The sequence below is a fragment of the Myodes glareolus genome, chromosome X (assembly GCF_982192425.1).
Source record: "Myodes glareolus chromosome X, mMyoGla1.1, whole genome shotgun sequence".
Lineage (NCBI taxonomy): Eukaryota > Metazoa > Chordata > Mammalia > Rodentia > Cricetidae > Myodes > Myodes glareolus.
This window is the reverse complement of record NC_142053.1, coordinates 19312242-19332464: the sequence shown is the minus strand read 5'-3', so window position 1 is coordinate 19332464 and position 20223 is coordinate 19312242. Positions and strand designations below refer to the sequence as shown.

The 20223-nt window shown below is 44.4% G+C and overlaps 1 protein-coding gene across 1 annotated transcript; it reads right to left on the bottom strand.

Annotated features, from left to right (window-relative positions):
• Positions 1 to 8139: 8139 nt before the first annotated feature.
• Positions 8140 to 16057, bottom strand: LOC125415362 (uncharacterized). Its single transcript, XM_087903037.1, has 4 exons — positions 16032 to 16057; positions 13165 to 13540; positions 11448 to 11643; positions 8140 to 9860 (listed from the first exon to the last, which is right to left on the bottom strand). The coding sequence occupies exons 1-4, from the start codon at positions 16055 to 16057 to the stop codon at positions 9106 to 9108; spliced, it is 1353 nt and encodes a 450-aa protein (XP_087759163.1). The 3' UTR covers positions 8140 to 9105.
• Positions 16058 to 20223: the final 4166 nt, after the last annotated feature.

Sequence of the window (20223 nt, the reverse complement as noted above, 5' to 3'; positions counted from 1 at the left end):
CAACATCCACCCCTACCCCTTCCATGCCAACATGAGGCTGCACCATGAGATCTAAGAGAGCTAGCTCTCTCACTCTATAAGTAAGTAAATAAATATATAACATGATATAGCAATGTATATGATTTTTTAATTACTGCCAGGACTGGAGAGATGGCTCAGTTGTTAAGAGCACTGACTACTCTTCCAGGGGACCACGGTTTCATTCCCAGAACCCACATGGACGCTTACAAATATTTATAACTCAATTCCTAGGGATCTGATGCCCTCTTCTGGCCCCTGCGGGTATGAACACACCTGTGGTACAGATACAATACTCATAAAATACTAATGCTATATTACACATAAAATAATAATACTAAACTAACCATGAGTCGCGTCTCTCTGAGGGTAGGTTGTTGTATTTTCGTTGTTCTGGAAGGGCCCCAACCCTGTGACCCTCTCATGTTATCTCCTAACTAGAGCTCCATCTCTAAGATGTGCCCAGGAACGCTAGTAGGCTTACGTCACCATGTCCTTTGGATGCTAGGATCAATAAGGTTCTTATTTTCCTAGAAGAGGAATCCCAGGACATATTTCAGTACTCGCCCCCACCCCCACCCGCCCTTCTGGCACATCAGCTGCTGTGCACTGTGGGAAGCACAGATTAGGTGGACCTGGGAGTGGAACTGACCAAAACCAGTCCGATGCACCTCCTTGTTTCCCTACCCATCCGTCCTGTTTTTCTGCTGGTTGGTTGAAACTCAGCCCATTCAACCACACTGTTCCCTCTTGCAAATGACCCTGCCAGAGACCCCTAGGAAGCAGAAATGGTCACCTGAAAAATTGGGTCAGGTCACCCTAAATGTTCTTTTAGAAAAACATTAGGGCCGGGCAGTGGTGCACACCTTTAATCCCAGCACTCGGGAGGCAGAAGCAGTCATCTGTGACTTCGAGGTCAGCCTGGTCTACAGAGTGAGTTCTAGGACAGCCAGGGCTACACAGAGAAACCCTGTCTCGAGAAACAACACAGAATTTTTTTTTTAAAGTTAGACTGATGGGCTAGCAGTGATGGAACTTTACCTCATTTATCAGAATGTGGGCTGGGTATTTAGAATCCACCAAGACTTTTATTTTGCCATGAGAAGCTTGCTTAGTTTTCTGTACATATGGGATCTTTTTTTCCTCCTCTTCAATTCTGAGCATGTGAAGAAAAGTGAAGTTTCTACTATCAATATTATTAAATTGCTCAAAAACAGTATTTATCTTTTCCTATTTCTGAACGAGCGTCTTATTTTGGTTTCTCAGTGTATTGTTTGTTTGTTTGGGCTTGATCTTAGGTATAAAGGCAGTCTGGTAGAAGGTTTGATGTGAAATATCATGCTTTCCATGAATTTTAAAAAAAAAAACCTTTGCCACTAACCTCAAAGTGCTATGTGGTTCCAAATTGGCTTTTCAGTTAATAATACACAATACAAACCTTATTGCATTTAACTCTTCTGGAAATGAACTTCTACAGTATTGTCTGACGTGAAATTATATTTATAAATTCATCTAACTAAACCAGAACCCTATTCACCTGGAAAGAAGCTACTTTATGTAGTTTAGAAAATAAAATAGATACTTTTTACAATAAAAGAAACCAAAGAGGCACTGCAAGTCTCGGAGTGTGATGTGTGCAGCTCCCCAAGCCCTGGAATTCAGCAGCATCTTGGGGACACAGAGGCCACTGGGCATGCACTATAATAACTAGCGCTTCAGCTATCCAAGGCAAGTTCCTCAAACCAAGAGTTGCTTTTAAGGATACAGGCGTAAAATCTCCTGTTTTCATGGGAGGTTTGCAGGCATTCATTTTCCAATCCTAGCCCGTAGGCTTCTTCCTGAAGCCTCCATTGTTTACATATTTTGCTCTATTTACTTTGTGTGCACATGTGTTTGAGAATGTACATATGTGTGCAGACAGGATATGCACATATGTCGCACATATGTGGAGATTCGAGGATAACCTGGAAGAGACAGTTCTCCCTTCCTGTCATGTAAGCTTCAGAGTTCAAACTCAGGTTCTTAGCCTTGGCTGAAGAGTCCCCTTACCCCGAGCCATCTCCCACACTCCTTGAGGTTTATTTCTTCACACTCTCAGAAACCTGCCTGTTTGTCCATTATGTCACGGTTCTAACCACCTATAAATACGTATACTAACATTAGAACAGGAAATGCAGCCAGTTAAAATTTCAATAAGCTGTCGATGTTTTCTCCATATAATTTACACAGCTGAAAGTTGTTAAATCTCATCCCAAAGCCTTCTAGAACCATCAGGACCGATGTGCCGAACTCAGAGACTGTGGAAGCATGCACGGGACCTACACATGCCTAATCCAGAAAGAGTTTCAGCTATGAATGGGAAAGTAGACACAAACCCCCAGTTTTTGTTTCTCTTTGGGGGTTTGTGGGGAGGGTTTCTTTTGGGGTTTAGGGTTTTTGTTTTGGTTTGGTTTTGGTTTTTTGAGACAGGATTTCTCTGTGTAGCCATGGCTGTCCTTTGTAGACCAGGCTGGCCTCAAACTCAGAGATTCACCTGCCTCTGCCCACTGAGTGCTGGGATTAAAGGCATGCACCACCACGGCCGGGCACAAGCCCCCATTATTAATCCAGAAGCTATCTCCAATTGATAACATCTCACAAGGAAAAACTGGTTTCCTCCAATGGAGTTTCAGTGGGAATACAAACCGCTCTTAAGGGCAAGCCTAATGTTCAGCAGTAGATGGCCAACACAAAATAAACTCAGTGGCATCTTTGGAGCTTCTTTATCTTATAATGTATTCTCAGGGCCTTTTAAGAATTCTTGCAGGTCCTTTGTGTACATATTATGGTTTCCAGTTCTGTGTTTTTCAGGGATTTCTGTGTGCGTGATCATGTGTGTCTCTGTGTCTGTATGTGTTCCTTGTGCTTTTTCCTCAGCTCTTTGTCTTCTGTTTGTCTTGACCTCTTCTATTTGCTTTATTTCCTCATTATTGTCGTTGTTATCATTTAGATGCCTGTTTTCATTCTAATAAGAGGGAGAAGGAGGGGATGTGGATTTCGGTGGATGAAAAAGTAGGGAGAATCTAGGAGGAGTTAGGGAGAACTATAATTAGAATATATTTAGTTTAAAAGTCTATTTTTGCTGGGAGGGGGTGCCACACACCTTTATTCCCAGCACTCAGGAGGCAGAGGCAGGCAGATCTCTGTGAGTTCGGGGTCATCCTGGTCTACAGAGCTAGTTCCAGGACAGGCTCCAAAGCTACAGAGAAACCCTGTCTCAAAACAACAACAACAAAAAGGTCTATTTTCAATTGAAAAAAGTCTCATCACAGATATGTTGGTCTTAGTGGAGGTACAAAGGATTCAGAAAGTGATTTTTTTAAAAAAATTCCAATTATGCACACACATAGAAAACCAAATATGAAAGATTTTCAAACTGAGATGACTCTCATTTTGCAAGTCAGGGTGTAAAACTTTAAGACAATTCTGAAGCCATTTCTGACAATTCCGAATCCTCTCAGCATCTGTGCCTTAGTGCTTCCCCTCCTCCCCTGGGAACCAAGGACCTAACAGTTACACATGCACGTATGTTCTCCAGAAATTGGGGCAAGGTAACCTTTAAGATGTTGACTCAGTTCCTGAACAATTACCATATACGTATGTTTTGACTCAGTTGCTGGGAAACGGGGTCAAAATGACCTCTTACTTCATCTGATCTGGCAATAGCTCTCCAGACAATTATTGGCAGTAGCACTTTTGAATAAGCCAATCATAATGGTCAAAGAGCAACCCCCCTTGCTTTCAAGGATTTTTTCTTTAGAAGTAGCCTGTACCAGTTATTTGAGTTCTCTCAGGTTCCTGAATGCTGAGGGACCCTGTCATGACAGAATTAATAACATCCTCATGCTTTTACAACAGCTGTGGTGTGAGGGGTGGTCTCTGGGGGCGACTCCACCTCAGTGTTTGGACTCTAGGTTCCAACAAGGGTAGAACCCTAGAGCCAGTAATTAAGAAGCACAGGACGGAAAGAATCACAAAGCACACTCAGACAGACAGGCAGGCATCAAATTAATAAAGCTACAGACTCTTTCAATGGAGTATAGATCCTCCCCCATTCTCCATGAAAAATGGAATCCCTGTTGTCTTCGAATACTTCATGAAGGTAGGAATTCACCCAGCATCCTTTCTGATCAACTTGATTAACAGCTGACCCAAACCTGCTAAGATTCCAACACAGGAACAGTAGACTCTCACCTCCACTCGGGCCTGTCAGGTTCCAGTTCCTGTTGTTACAAATGTTTCTTAGGCACCTAAAATGGAGCCCATCTACTTTAGTACAGTTCTGGAAGGCAGAAGTATAAAATCAAGGTCCTGACTAGGTTTAGTAGCTTCGGACACAGTGGTTCTCAACCTGTGTGTCGCGACCCAAATATGGGTCAAATGGCGCTTTCACAAAAGTCACCAAAGACAATCAGAAAACACAAATACATTTGTATCATGGCTCATGACAGTAGAAAAAGTACAGTTATGAAGTAGCAGCAAAAATAATTTTATGGTTGGGGGATCACCATGGCATGAGAAACCGTATTAAAGGATCATAGCATCAAGGTTGAGGATCGCTGATCTGGAAGCTTCAAGAGAGAAAGCACTTTTCTCGCTGTCCTCAGCTCCCAGGGGCACTTGCACTGTGTGCCTCCCAGCCTGGCCTTGGCATTGGTCAGAGATCTGCTCCCATCTTCTTGCTTCGTCTTGTCTCTTGGGATCACACAGGGTTAACCTAGATAATCCAGTCCAACGCCCCAATCTGAGGACAGACTCGGGAGCTGTTTGGTGAAAGAATGTGCCGTGGTGTCATTTGGACACGACTGTCTTTAGGGAGGATGCTGTTCTGAAAGCTGGTGTGTCCCAGTTTGCTTTCTACTGCTGTCGTAAGCACCACAACCAAAGACAACTTAGTTGGAGACGGCTTATTTTATTTAGGCTTCCAAAGCATACTCCATCACTGAGGGAAGTCGGTTCAGGAACTCAAGAAGAAGCAGATACAGCAACCACGGAGAAAGGCTGCTTTCTGGTTTGCTCTCCGAGGCTTTCTCAGCTTTTATTTTTCTTAAAAATTTTAAAAACTTATTTAACTTTTATTTTGGTATATATATATATATATATATATATATATATATGTAGGTAGGTAGGTAAGTGTGTATGTGTGCATGTATGGATGAATGTTTTGCTTGCATGTATATCTGTGCACTATGTTGGTGCAGTGCCTCCAGAGGCCAGAAGAGGGTATTCGATCCCCTGATACTGGAGCCACATATGGTTATGAGCTGCCACCTCAGTTCTGGGATTCAAAGCCTTGTCTTCTGGAAGAGCAGCCAGTGCTCTTGACCGCTGAGCCGTCTCTCCAGCCCAAGCCTCAGCTTGCTTTCTTCTATACCATAGGACCATCTGCTCAGGGATAGCACCATCCACAGTGCACTGGGCCCTCTCCCGTTAACTGTTAATCAGGAAAATGCCCAACAGGTAAAACAGGCCCAGGAAGACAAACATTGCATGCTTTCTCTCATACGTGGAGTTAGCCTTTAAGATTGATATGTGTGTGTTTCCTTCAGAATAACCGCAGAGATTAGGTATCTAGTAAGGGACCACGGGGAGGAGGAGATTCTTTGAGGACAAGGAAATGGAATATAGTGTTATAAAGGAATAAATTAGAAACTAGTATAGAAGGATTAAACGGGAAAGGGTCTCAGGCCAAGGATCTGAGAGCAGGTATGCCGTGAGTCCGAGGAGGAAATGTACTAATTATAATTCTGCTAAATGAACATCGTAATAAAATGACTTCTAATGACTCGCAGCTGCTCTACCCATAGATGGGTGCATTGCTTAACCTTCATCAGAGATGCTTCTTCTCACAGTAGGGATAATTGACACAGAAGCCACCGCCAGACAATGTGCAGTGACCGAGAGAGCTTGGCACACTCAACCTTAAATCGGATGCCTTTATCAAGCCCCTCCCCTCAAGGTCCAGGGACCTATGCAAAAGATGAGGCAGAAAGACTAGAGTATCCCGAGGTGATGGATGACTCCAAGAGAACAGCATCTCCCAGCCACAACAAAACTGACGCGCAGATGGACTCACGGAGACTGGGACAGCATGCACCAGGCGTGCACAGGTTCAATCCAGGCAAAATCCCAGCATGCGAAGGGGGAAGAGGACACAAAGTCCCACTTCTAACCAAGAAACCGTTTGCATTTGATACATGATGGCAGAGGGAAAATCTGTTTTCTCCAGTAGAACGGCACTGAATACATCAACCACACTCAATGGTGGGTCCCATGCTCCGAAGTAATTGGGCAATACAAAGCGGACTCCAGGGTTTTTTGTGGGCTTTTGTTGTATTTTGGCAGTGTCTGTCATTTTGGACTTAAGTTTGTTTGTTTTGATTTTTGCTTTTTTATTCAGAGAGAACGAACATGAGTTGGGCAGGCTGGGAGGTGCAGGAGAGAAAGAATATGCTCAAACTACTCTCTATGAAAAATGTAAAGACAATACATATTTTTTAAAACAGAAAATTTCCAGCAGACGTGCTTCCAGCCCTGCCTGGTGGAGACAGTTCCTCATTTGAGGGTCCCTCTTCCCAGGTGGCTCCAACTTTGTGTCAGGTTGACAAAACTTCCTGGCACACACAGGTTGGCGGAAAAGCACTCCCTCCCAGCTCTAAAACCATCACAAGAAAGAAACTGAGACATCCCGCGGACATTGATTTGATAAACGTCAGGAAGATGTGAGTGACTACAGCGTGTTTCGGTTTTACAATACAAATCCTGAAGAAGAAGCCACAGTCTCCTCTGCCAGGCTTGCGTGCTTCTTTGCTTCACGGGTATCACTGTGACACTAACATCCCGACGTCACAGAGTGGATAGCATCCCGAGAGATCTGGCTACTGACGAGCTCTCTTCCACCTTAAACAGGACAAGCTCCTGTCTCTGGTTGCCTCCTGTCTCCACACCTCACTTCTTAGGATGGGGACAGAGTGGGAAAGACATGGAGGAACGAATTCTATCAAGCCCAGTGCTGGTTAGACGCAGAGGGTTATCATTCTCAGGGCCAACAGGCATTCCCTGGCTTTCTTGATGGATTTTACATTTTAGTGTTTGAAGTCACTTCACAAAACTTTGTTCTCTTGTTCAGCATCTGAGATGTCAGTTAAAGACAGACATTGTATACGTTTGTCATATCTTAGCATTCCCTCTCTTTAGCCATGTGAACCTAGCCCAGGCTAGACATCTGAGGCGTTCTCTCTGAGCACATAAATGGTAAAAAACAAGATGAGAGAAGAGAATTCCTCCGCCAGCTGGATGGGATATAGGGTAGCATGTGAGAAGTGGGGCCGACACCACTCAGCATAAAAGCTTAAGAAAGTCTTTTGTGTTACAGAGAACTAAGAAAGAAGCAGGAACTGGGGCCTGGGGTGTGATCCCTGGCTATACTTAAGAGTACTTAAGTCTGGGCCTGGGGGTTAGCTATGACAGCAAACAGAAGAATGCAGCTCCACTGCCTGGAGCTTCCTGGAGGAAGGCTGTTTCCCTTCAGAAAGTGACAGGCACAGCAGATGCTAGGGGCCAGAGTGCAACAATATTCTAGACTTTTCCTGAGCCACCAGGGCACTGATTTTTCCCACCTTTCCCTTGTTGCTCTGGATGAGCAACTTTGGTATGCTGAGAAGTAAGCCCTCCTAACACCAGAAGTTCTGACTGCAAACGCCTTACAAAATATCACAGTCCCCTCCACTCTAGGAATGAAAGGCAAAGATGGACTCCTGAGGCTAGACATTATTTAACTAGCTTTGAGAGGACAGGCTCCTCCTAGGCCCAAAATGGAGTCTTTGGTGTTTACTGTCCGCCTAAAAGCTAAACACCTGGTAAAATTTGTTCTGTGATATTGAAAAAAAAAAATCGGGAAGAGAAACACGAGCATTTTACCTAAGAAACACTACTACCCTGCTAGGGCACCAGGGACCAGGCATGCATTTAATAACTAAAAATCCTCTCTCAGAGTCCCCAGACCAGCCCTCCTCAAGTGCACATGGTGTTTCTGTTCTGGCCCAATGGATACAAGTCTTCAAGAAAATAAAAACTGAGGCAAAGCAGTAATAGAAGCCTGTTTATTGATTAAATTGCAGCAGTAGCAAAAGCGTATCAGCAAAGGCAGAACATTGGTCAACTTCTGAACCAAAAAGCAGGGAGGAAAACACAGAAGCTCAACAACAGATCGTGACTACAGGGCACACAAGAATATAACCTCCAATTACTGGGAAGTGAACACAGTTAGAGTTCACGAATTCAGAACCCTGACTGGCCTAGAGATGGAGCTAGCTCAGTGGTAGTGTTTGATTTGCATGCTCAGTGCCCTAAAATCACTCCCCAGCATTAGTAAAGAAAAACAAAAATAAACCACCAAAGCTAGAGATGGAGCTAGCTCAGTGGTAGTGTTTGATTTGTGTGTACAAGGCCCTAAAGTCACTCCCAAGCACCTGAAATGAAAAAAGAAAAAAACAAAACAAAACAAAAAAACCTTACCTGAGCTAGAGATGGAGCTCAGTGATAAGAGTGTTTGCTTTGCATGTGCAAGGCCTGAATGTCCCTTCCCAGTGCTAGCCAAAACAAAACTAGCTGTGACCATCATTCACAATGATAAGGAAAATTGTCACCGGCAGCTATTGACAACGTACTTCAGTACAGGGCTTGCACGTCAATAGTTTTCCATTTAAGGTATGAACAATGTATGTGATCTGTATTCCATTATCACAGTATTTGTGAAATGGGTACTGCCTTGGAATAAACAATATTCATATTAAAAGCAAAAAAAAAATCCTACCAGGCCCCGAAAATCACATGCAGGAAGGTGGCTATCTAGCATTAGGAAGCCTTGGAAGGCAGGTTTTGCATCTAGCTCAAAGCAAAGCTCCACTCTGAAATAAGTTTGCACAGCACTGTCCTCCCAAGACAGCCCAGAGGCTCTCATGAGGCAGCATGCCCTCATTAGGGGATCTTGCTTTCATCAACACATCGTGGGGAGTTGTGCTGTGAAACTTGCAGGTGGGTGAGCTATTAGTTTGCATCGTGCGCGGGGCCCTGAGAACCCTGGCTTTGCTTGGGCTCTTTCACTCCCTTGTGGATTTTTAAGTGTCTCCGCAGGCTGGATTTGTGTTTATAGCTTTTCTCACACTGTTGGCATAAAAATGGTCTCTCGTGAGTGTGTCTCACTAGGTGTGCAGTAACACGCGACTTTCCTTTAAAGGCTTTGCCACAGAAGGAGCACTGGTATTTGTGAACGACCTGAGTTTTCACACGTTCTACCAGGCCCAAAGTGTGCATAAACTCCCTCTTACACAGCCTACATTGCTCTCTTTCTTGGTCAAAATTGTCTGCCTCTGTCTTGATAACGGTTGCCGCCTGAGTAGATGAATTGCCAGGCATTGCTTGCTCATGGGTACTTTCCTCCTGGGAAACGAACTGGGGCCCATAGGGGTCTGAGTCACGGGAGGTCCCTGCTCTATTTCCAGGGCCCTCTTTTGCTATGTTTCCTGTGCGATTTTTCAGGCGGCCAATCTGTTGCTGCCTGTGAGCAGAACACAGCCCTAACTGCTCATTAGAGAAAGGCTTCTCATCGGGAGGAGCCTGTGTCTGGACTCCAGTGCTGTGAGTCTCCCGTACTTGCCAGGAGGTCCCCGGCATCTCCAGTTGATTCTGATTTCCTGAGAACGTCTGGTCTTCCTCAGGCTCCTTGAAGACAGTCAGCAGCTCTTCTGGGGGTTCTTCACCAGGAGGTTCCAGATTTCTGTACTCATTAGGTAAAGGGAACTCTGCGAGCAAAGCAGAAAATGGAGCCGTCCTTTTAATCTGTGCTAACATCTGTTCATTTTCCCCTCCCAAAATCAAAAGCTGAGAGGAGGGAAGGAAATGGCAGGTGTTACTGTCTTCTATGGAAAATAGATGTTCCAAGGGTGGGTGGAAGCCCTCAAGTAGCACCAGTGACCTCCCCTCCTTGATGAAGTCTCCCTTTCTCGTCCCTTTCTTCCCTGGCTGCTACTGAATCCCTTTCTTCCTTCTAGAGTCTGGTAACTGCCCTATGTGTGGAGAAGCAGTCCCTCCACTTTCGTCTGTCTTACAAGCTCCAGCAGGGCTCTGCTATTGCATGCTAGAAGGGAGAGAGAAGGCAGTTGGAAATGTCACCGCAAACTGTATCAGAGTTCATTCAGCCAGCTGTTCTGTACACAAGAAGTCTCTCCATTCATTTCCCTGTCAGTTAGGGTTTCTTCACCAGGAGCCCCTGACCAATGCTGTCTGTTTCCCTTTACAGTTTCCAGACTACAAGGGAAAGGCTGGCAGGAGCCTACTATGCTTAGTGAAAAGCTAGTCTCCTGTCATCTACGGAAGCAGTGAGACTCTATCCAAGCTTAAAGTTGATGAACTGAGAGAGTTCCACATGGATCTTAGAGGGACATATTTAACTGGAAAGCAAATCACCAAAAAAATCTTTCTAGTCTTTTCAAATGGAGACCAACGAACTTTCCTACATATTGTGTGTGTGTGTGTGTGTGTGTGTGTGTGTGTGTGTTGTGCTGATTACACTGATTTTGCAGCCAGCTCAGATTATCTGTCTGTTTTGATTTTCACTGAAGTGTAGACGTGCATTTGCTGAAAACAACACAAGTCACTACCAGCCATTGCTTTTGCCTGCCAACCTCAGGACCACAAGGGAAAATACCCTAGCCCTTGCTCCCTGCCCCCTCCTGCGGTCCTAATGCCTCAGCAGGCAGTCTGGGTTCACTTCTCTTTCTTAAGTACTGACCATCTCTACTGCTCCACATGGCATATGAGTTGCAATGGACTTTAATCCAATGTATACCCTAAACAGCCTTGCCAATTCTGACATCATCCTCAGCGATTCAGTGGCAAGTGCCTCAGGTTCACACACCCGCCACATCCCAGGGAACCAAAGGCCCGTTCCAAAGAGTCTCCTCCATTCTTCTCTTCAGATTCTCTGTTCATAGCCATCGGCCAATCCTATCCCTATCCTCAGTCCCCACTCCTTATCCCTTCACGTTGAATAAAACACTATCACTTGATGCTAAGTGAACTTGATACTTAATGAAGATATTTTTGTGGATCTCCACACTGCTCCCTTCTGTCTGCCCGCCCACCAAGGAAGTGAGGCTACCCAGATCCCTTGCCACGAGGCTGAAATCAAACTGTTTGTGAAGTGAGCAAATGCTAGCACTGGTGTAAGTTATGGTTGGAGGGCACAAATGCCAGGTCATTTGGGAGGACATCTGACCATGTCTATTATGTTTAGGTAACTGGTAACTCCAAACTACCCCAGAGCCATGAGAGAACTTGAGTTCTCAAAAAGAAACCAAGACCAAGGGGTGGGGGATCCCTTTCCTTACCAATATCCAGAAAGCACGGGCATTTGTCATCATCATCATCAACGATTATTTCCTGTGGCTCTGCCGGTGGGATTTCAGGGAACTCCTGGGCAGGCTCCATTAGCTGAGGTGCAGGTGGCCTCGTGTGCACGTTTGATGGTGTGGCTAATGGACCCATCGGCACCAGTTCTTGTAAGATCATATCACCAATGTTGATCTGAGGAAATATTAGAACCCATCATCCCACTGGAAATACAACTACTTTTATCTTACTGTAAATACATCATTAACCATCAGCAATGCAAGGAGGTTTAAGATTTCCAGCAACCACGGGGCAGTGATGGCACAAGTCTTTAATCCCAGCACTCAGGAGGCAGAGGCAAGCAGATCTCTGTGAGTTTTGAGGTCAACCTGGTCTACAGACCGAATACTAGGACAGTTAGGGCTATACAGAGAAATCATGTCTTTGAAAACCACGGGAAAAAAGGTTTCCAGCAACTATTGGCAACAACACACATAAGAAAGAGTTGGAGTCACAACTGATTTATAGTGACGCTGGTCACATTTTAATTATTCAAGAGCCAAGAGTGCCACATGGCTCCTGCGCTGAGAGGACATGTATAGACCCTTGAAGGTAATACGTTATGTTGTCAAGAAAATCAGAAAGACAAACAAAGAAAGCAAAACTCACTCGTGGTACCTTCAGGAGCCAGAAGCCTTTGACAGAACCCTGTCCATGCAGCCAAATGCCCTGGAGCTGAAACTCATGCAAAGCAGCCCCTGTCCCAAGCTGAGATCATGAATCTCAGCTGGCTGCTCCTGCTGCTTCCTCCCACAGACACCGCCCCGTGTTCAGCCATGCCTTCCCCAAACAGAGGTTTCAAGAAGCAGCTCCATACAGAAGGAAATATTGCCTCCATTGTGAGGTCTTTTAGATACGCTGGCAGGAGCTGCTACTGGAATTTAATGGGCCAGAGATGGGTGTATCGCTCCTGAGGCAGCGCTCCTCCTAGGCTTTCTCAAGTTCAGAACTTCCTCCCTCAGACATTCAAACATATGAAGAACCCCAGTGAGCACTGGATAGCGTTCCATATTTCTCTGTAACTTAGATGTCCTAGAGATGATGCATGAGGAGAGGGGTCATAGTATTTGTTGCTCCTATTTACCCAAGCCAAAGTTCCTTGCATGGCATTAGTGTAGTTCACAGTGAGGTAAAAGCAGCTCTCCACTTACAGAGATCACATGACCACAGGTTAAATGTGCGTGGTGTGGGACATTTGATGCTAACTCCTGACCACAGTGAGAGTAAGCAGAGACACAGGCTTCATAATAAACTATGTTCCCTTTTTTTCTATGCTTTCTAGACTCCACTTGACTTCGGGTTTTCAAACTGTCCTAAAAAGAGCCTAACCATACATATCTCAGGCCATGCAGCACCAAAGTGATGCTTTTGGTAACTTACGCTGTCCGAGAATTTTGTTTACTGATAATTAACGAGGCACTGCCATTGTGTGTTGTACAGAGGGTGTGGTGGTCAGGTAAGGGGGGGTGGGATCTCTGATCCCTAACCTATGACTCCTATGCCGCCTCCAGCTGACTTCTACAAAAAAACACTGTTGAAAAGGACTCTGGGGAAGGGTAGGGGCTGTGGAATGACAGGGACGGAATGTCTCATCTTGACGCAGCTGCCTGGGCACTTGTTTTGTTCTGAGAACAACGAAGCCAGTGCTGTTCTCACCGTGTTCTCTGCTTCCCCGTTGTCTCTCCGCAGCCCTTCTATCAGGGTGAAAAGTCGTTCTCTAGTCTCCAGGCTGAGCATGCTGGTGCTGTTCTCTGTGTCTGCAGGTAGAATTTGCAGGAATTTCTCCGTCACGAACAGCGCCAGGATCTGTTCCACAGACCGTGTCTGTGGCTTCAGCCATTGATAGCAAAGCCCCCAGAGCTGGCAGAAGGCATCTCGAGGCCCGGCTGCTTCTTCATACTGGAACTGACTGAAGCGCCGGTGGAAGGCTTCCCAGGGTGTGTCACGCTCTTGAGGCTGAGGGTCCTGGTGGCAAGATGAGGGGGCCTGCATGGCAGATTTCCTGGGTGCAGCCGTTGTGTATGCTGATTGGCTGCTTACAGCTTATCTTGGGCCTGAGGTCTCAGGTCTCAGCTGTTTTGCTGGACGTTCACCAGGGAAGCCACCTGCAACAGAGGAGGGGACTCGGTGACAAAGGAGACACAGCAGTGGTGACAAGAGTGTTCATTGGGTGCCCTGCTTTTCAGAGTCTAACAAAAGGCACAAACACTTCTCAGAAACACATTTTTATATGTTCATATCTAATATATACATGTCCAACTCTACAGCCAGCTGCCAAAACTTTATAAACTTTATGGCCTAGGTTAGCCACTGGCCCTGTGTGGCTACTGAAGTGGGCATTAGTGGAAACTGGAGGCTCTGTTATAGCCACATTCTCCTGCTCCGTGAGCATCATTGAAAAGCCCTGCCTACTATTGGGAAACTCTGCTCCGAGCAGTCCCATGGACTACAGTCTGGGAACATCTAACGCGAACAAACTTCCTAAAGAGGTTCGGGACTAGAGAAATGGCTCATGGGGTAAGAGCACTATCTGCGCTTCCAGAGGGCCTGGGTTTGAGTCTCAGTACCCACACAGTTCCCACGAGCATCTGTAATCTGGTTCTAGGAGGTCCAACACACTCATCTAGCCTGTGCAGACCCAAGGCACACATGTGGTATATAGACATACATACAGAAAACAATCTATATACAGAAAGTGAGATATTAATAATAACACTTTTTTAAAAGTGCAGGTCCCCAGCTCCACTCCTCACATAATGATGGTAATCATGCATTTCTGAATACAAGGAGGTCGCCAAAAGAATGGGGAGGAACATCTACAATTTCCCTGAAAAATCCCTCTAGCTTTGAGTTCCCCTTTAGTAACCTTCAGACAGTAGCCCGTGCTGGAGCTGGGCTATATCAGAACAGCCAAGCTTCACTCCCTTGATCTTGGCATCACAGACTAAGTGCAACTGGATTAATGACTTCATGCCCATCCCTAGCACTTTCTTTCTGTAGTAACCTTTCTAGTAGCTTTTCTAAAAGAAAAAAAAAACACACTGTAAAATGTGATAGCATAGTGAATATCTCAGGAGTTCTTATTGAGGGATATATACTGAGTTCACATCACATCCTGTACCAGGTCCACTCTAGACATCCTTCAGACAATAGTATTTTTTTCTTTGTGGTGGTGGGAAGTGAGGTGTGACTCTTAGAACCATCGAATTAAACCGCCCCAGGCCACAAAGAAATTGCAAGAGGGAAATAGCAATGAGCACTTAAAAAAAAATTCTCAACATCTTCAGCATCAGAGAAATGTAAATCAAAACAACTCTGAGATCCCATCTTACACCTGAAAGAATGGCAGAGATCAAAAACACTGATGACAACTTATGCTGGAGAGGTTGTGGGGAAAAGGGAACACTTCTGCACTGCTGGTGGGAATGCAAGCTGGTCCAGCCCCTTTGGATGTCAGTGTGGCGATTTCTCAGAAAATTAGGAAACAACCTTCCTCAAATCCCAGCAATGCCACTTTTGGGTACATATCCAAAGTATGCTCAACCACGCCACAAGGACATGTATGTGCTCAACTATGTTCCTAGCAACATTGTTTATCATAGCCAGAACCTGGAACCAACCTAAATGCCCCTGGACTGAAAAACAGATAAGGAAAATGTGGTACATTACACAATGGAGTACTACACAGCAGAAAAAAATAACATCTTGAAATTTGGAGCTAGAAAACATAACTTTGAGTGAGGTAACCCAGACCCAGAAAGACAATCATGTGTACTCACTCATAAATAGTTTTTAAGCATAAAGCGAAGAAAACTAGCCTACAATTCACAATCCTAGAGAACCTAGACAATAATGAGGACCCTAAGAGAGACTTACATGAATCTAATAATCCACATGGGAAGTAGAAAAAGAAAAGATCTCCTGAGCAAATTGGGAGCATGGAGATCTTGGGAGAGGGTTTAAGGGAAGGGGAGAGGCAGGAAGTGGAGCGGAGAAAAATGATTAGCTCAATAAATATATATATATATATATATATATATATATATATACACACACACACACACACACACAAGAATACCCAGTCTTCTGTATTTGTGCATTTAATTGCTCTAGATTGCATGGAAACATTCTTCTGGTGATCTGTGGGGTCATGGATGTGCTTACAGACAGTCTCTCAAGCTTTCAGAACCTGGACCTACTATTATGATGTAGAACATTTTTCTCTGGCTGGATTTCCAGCTCTCCCCTTCCTCCCTCTATTATTCTGCCCCTAAGTCCCTCAGTTCCTCCCACCCTCCTTTCTTCCCTCCTGTTTCCCTTCCTTTTACTGAAGCAGCTTCTGTTCCTGACCTCTTCTCTAGAAGTCTGGTCATCAACGAATACTCAGGCCTCTGTCTCCTACCCCCAAACCATCACCTCCACCGCATCTGCTCCACCACACTTCCATGCAAAGGTGAAGAGACACCTAGCCCTTGTGTAGGGGACTCAAACACCAATGTGACTGTCCAGTGAAAGGGGCTCACAGATTAACCACGAAGTCACTGGTCATCGTGAGCTTCTGCTGTTGCGAATGACACCAACCTCAGACTGAACATGTTGCAGAGAAAATTTCATGTCTATTGAACATAGATAGAGCTCTTTTCAAATCATTATAGATAGCCAGTATAAGTTATAATGAGCATTTTTACTGCATTTACACTGTATTGATGATTATAAGTCATCTAGATATTTTATAGTTTTTTAAATTAACATACAAGATATTAGATATTATATCATTATCGAACAAAGCCTGTTTTAGTGATTCTCCTTCCCCGAACTCCCTGCTCAGTGCTCCCCCTAATAGCCTCTCTCCTGGTAGCCTCCCCCTTTACAGTCCTCTTTCATGTCCTGTGTATCTTTCCTCATCATCTATTATTACCCCCCTTGGTCTCCTTTGTAGATTTTTGGGTGTTTCCTACATTTAAAACTGTTTGTATTTACTATATACATATCATGTATATAAACAGTGCATTCATAAATATACTGTAGTCCCCATAAGAGTAAGAACATGGAGCTTCTGCTTAAGTTTGGCTCACCTCAATTAATATACTTTCCAGATCCACCCATTTTCCTGAAATTTTCATAATTTTATTTTCTTTACAGTTTAATAAAATCCCATCATGCATATGGACCACATTTTCAGATTGCGTCTTTAGTCACTAAAGCAATGAAATGGGACCAGACTAGACATCCATCAATAAACAGATGAGTAATGAACATCTAGACGTAATTCAACGGGAATGTGATGATGTGTATAACTCGTATTCAACCCTACGTCATTTTCCCTGAGGGTATTGAATCGGAAAGAACTACAGTATCCCAGAGCATAGATGAAAAAATCCTCCCCGGAACCCAAAGAAGCTTCTAGTTTCCTTGACCTAGGCAAAGCTTCAGAACAGAACCCTTTGGGCTTGGCTCACCCAAAATATGAAAATGTGGCATGTATACACGATGGAATTTTATTCAACTGTAAAGAAAATGAAGTCAGGGAAATGGATGAATCTGGAAAGTATATTAATTGAGGTTACAGAAACTGCATGTTTTTCCTCCCACGGAAGCCCTAGACTATGGTGTATTTATGTATATACGAAATATGTATATATATAATATATATATATTCTCTACGAACAGATTAAAGTGCAGGAAAAGTCCCCGAATCTACAAACTTATTTATCACACCAGTAATCTACTTAGTAAAGCTAAGCCAATGCATCCCAAACAGAGATTGGAGTGAAGTGTTCCAACAACCAGGGGAAACAGACTAGCGGGTTTTGTCATTCTTTTGAAATAAGTTTAATTAATAAGAGAGGTTTTAGAAATCCCAGATCCCTTAGGACAGAAGCAGAGAATGCTGCAAGGAAGCCCTGTCCCTAGTTCTGCGGTGGCCAGCAGGAGTAAGCACAGTTCCCTCTGATCCTAGGTCCAAGGCAACGTGACCAATTAGAGCCACATGTTAATCAGCACCATTTCATACCAAACTGAAAAGCCTTACTTCTCATCTCTTGTGTTCCCTACATGTCCACTTATTATTATTGATATTATTATTATTAATTGCATGTGATGTGTATGTGAGAGTATGGGTGCCCATGTGGATTGCATTGGGGAGGCCAGAGGAGGACTTTCAGGGGTCTTAGAGATTATTCTCCTCTACCATGGGTTCTAGGGATGGAACCAGGCACATGAGGCTTACACAGCAAGTGCTTTTACCTCCTGAGCCATCTAGTCCTACCATGAGCATTTGAAACCTAGTGCTCATTTTAACGCAGTGACACTGTCTGCCTTCAAGTTTTATCAACTGACTAAAATTAACCCTCTCATCCCAACCCCACAACAAACCACGCCCTCCCAGTCCCTGTTCCAACGGTGTCCCCAGCTCCGAGGGCTAAGCGCATCATCCACCTGGTCTCCAGCCTTCTGGTGGCTATGTGATGGCAAATGGTACATTCTGCTACAGGTCCCTCCTGATCCCTCCGCCTTACCCTTCCTAGGGACTGCCGGGAACCTTCGGCGAACTTTCTCTTCATCTTGTACTTAGGCACTTCTTGAACCGGACCACCAAGGGTTAGCACCTTCCCTCACTGGCTGCTAGATCTGACTCAGTTGCTGTCTCCTTTTGTCCTTTCTCTCCACCCACACACCGGCCTGAAGAAGTTAGGTTTATAGGCCCTTTTCAGAAAAGAACCTTACTCTTGCCCCACTAGCAATGGGCTCAGTGTCCCCGGGGCTGCAGAGGATCTGGCAGAATGTTGCCTTTGGGCAACAATCACAGACTGACGGTTGCTTTCCACAAGAAAGCCTGTTCAGGGTCCAAGCTGGCCGACAAACATCACCTCAGCCTGCTAGAGTCAGGTGAGAGATAAACAGCAGACCACCCCCACCCCCACCTTCCCCTCCACCCACTATGTTTCCTGCTCTACTTTGTGCTCTCTTCAGGTAATTATGAAAGTAGCAGATGTTTCTCTCTCGCTGAAATTCCTGTCCCCACTTGCGAGTCTAGGACTCACTCGTCGGTGTTCTCCCGCTGACTGTCACAGAGGAGTTGCTCTCAGTCGGTCTCCAGTGCAGATTTCACAGTCCTCAGCCACGGCTACCCGTTTTCTGTTCTCTCAAGACGGGGTTTCTCTGTGTAGCCCTGGCTGTCCTGGAACTCACTCTGTAGAGCAGGCTGTCCACAAGCTCACAGAGATTCGCCTGTCTCTGCCTCCCGAGTGCTGCGAATAAAGGCGTGTGCTACGGCTGCCCGGCCACATCTACCTTTTGAAGCCTTGAGCAAGGACACCTTTAAGGTACCTTTGGCACACACAGCTTAAGTAGCAGACTTTGAAGCGTCAGGGTGGGGAGGTCCTAGTCGTTGTCTTGTGATCAGGTCAGGGGTAGTGAGGTCAAGTAATGACCAGGTCACCCACACAATACTGCACAGAGTGCAGATGACTTCCTTTGTACGGGAATAGGATACAAAAGGCACAGAGACTGGAGATTAACCACTAATGTGCTCTTAAGGCAGAATAATCTCAATACTCAGGAAGCAGAGGCAGGCAGGAGTCTATGAATTGGAGACTATCGTGAACCTATAGTGACTTCTAGGCCAGCCGAAGCTAAATAGTGAGACATTGCCTCTGTTAGGTCTCTTAACTCCCTGTGAGCACTCCTTTTCTTCTTTTATTTCTTTTTTCATTCAGTATACCCCCCAAAAGGACAAGAGCTAGTTGTAAATTTAAAATCAAAATCAAAGTTTAAGCTTGCTGATAAACTTCTCTGTGTGACAAAAAAAAAAAAAAACAAAACAAAAAACAAAAAACAAACCACTCAAGATAGAGGCAGGCAGATCTCTGTGAGTTCAAAGGCCAGTCTGGTCTACAAGAGCTAGTTCCAGGACAGGAGGACAGGCACCAAAGCTACACAGAGAAACTCTGTCTCAAAAAAAAAAAAACACCTTTCTTCAGAGTGCCCATGTTCCCCAACTCATCTCAAAATATTATACAAGCATATGAACATTAAATAATATACTGGAATAAGTGTATATTTTTAAGAAATCAAGACAAAAATTTAAAAATTCTAAAACCCAAACAAAAATGAAAGCACCTAAATCATAAAACAAACAGTTCCAAGAAGATGATCGTTGATAGTTATGAGTGCTTATGTCAAAATAAGACAGCATTTAAATATATAAATTAATAATGCACCACAAGGAAAACAGGAATAAGGCTAATGCAAAAACAGTATCTGGAAATAAATAATAAGGATTAGGGTAGCAATGAAACGTACACTAATAGGACATACTAAGAGCCAGATAATGGTGGCACACTCCTTTAATACCAGCACTCGGGAGGCAGAGACAGGTGGATCTCTGTGAGTTCGAGGCCAGCCTGGTCTATAGAGCGAGTTCCAGGACAGCCAGGCTACACAAAGAAACCCTATCTCAAAAAAAAAACAAAAACAAAAACAAAACCCCCAAAACCAAAAGCAGGACAATACAAGGAAAGAATAAAAGAAAAGGTTGGCTCATTACAATATTTCACAAACCCTTACCCAAAAAAATTATATATTATAGCAAGAAATAATAAAACTGGAAATTAGGTTTGGGAAATTAAGTCACTCAGTAAGAGAGTCCCTCTAAATTTAAAAAATCCCCCCCCAAAAAATGATGGGGATATAGTTCAGTGGCAGCATGCTTTC

Bases quoted from the DNA above. Each gene is read 5' to 3' on its own strand.
- LOC125415362 (XM_087903037.1), bottom strand. From the start codon at position 16,057: ATGACCAGTGACTTCGTGGTTAATCT. The intron at 11,644-13,164 runs GTGAGAACAGCA...ATATTTCCTCAG, and splicing joins ACGGGGAAGCAGAGAACACG to ATCAACATTGGTGATATGAT. The intron at 9,861-11,447 runs GTAAGGAAAGGG...CTTTGCTCGCAG, and splicing joins CCCGTGCTTTCTGGATATTG to AGTTCCCTTTACCTAATGAG.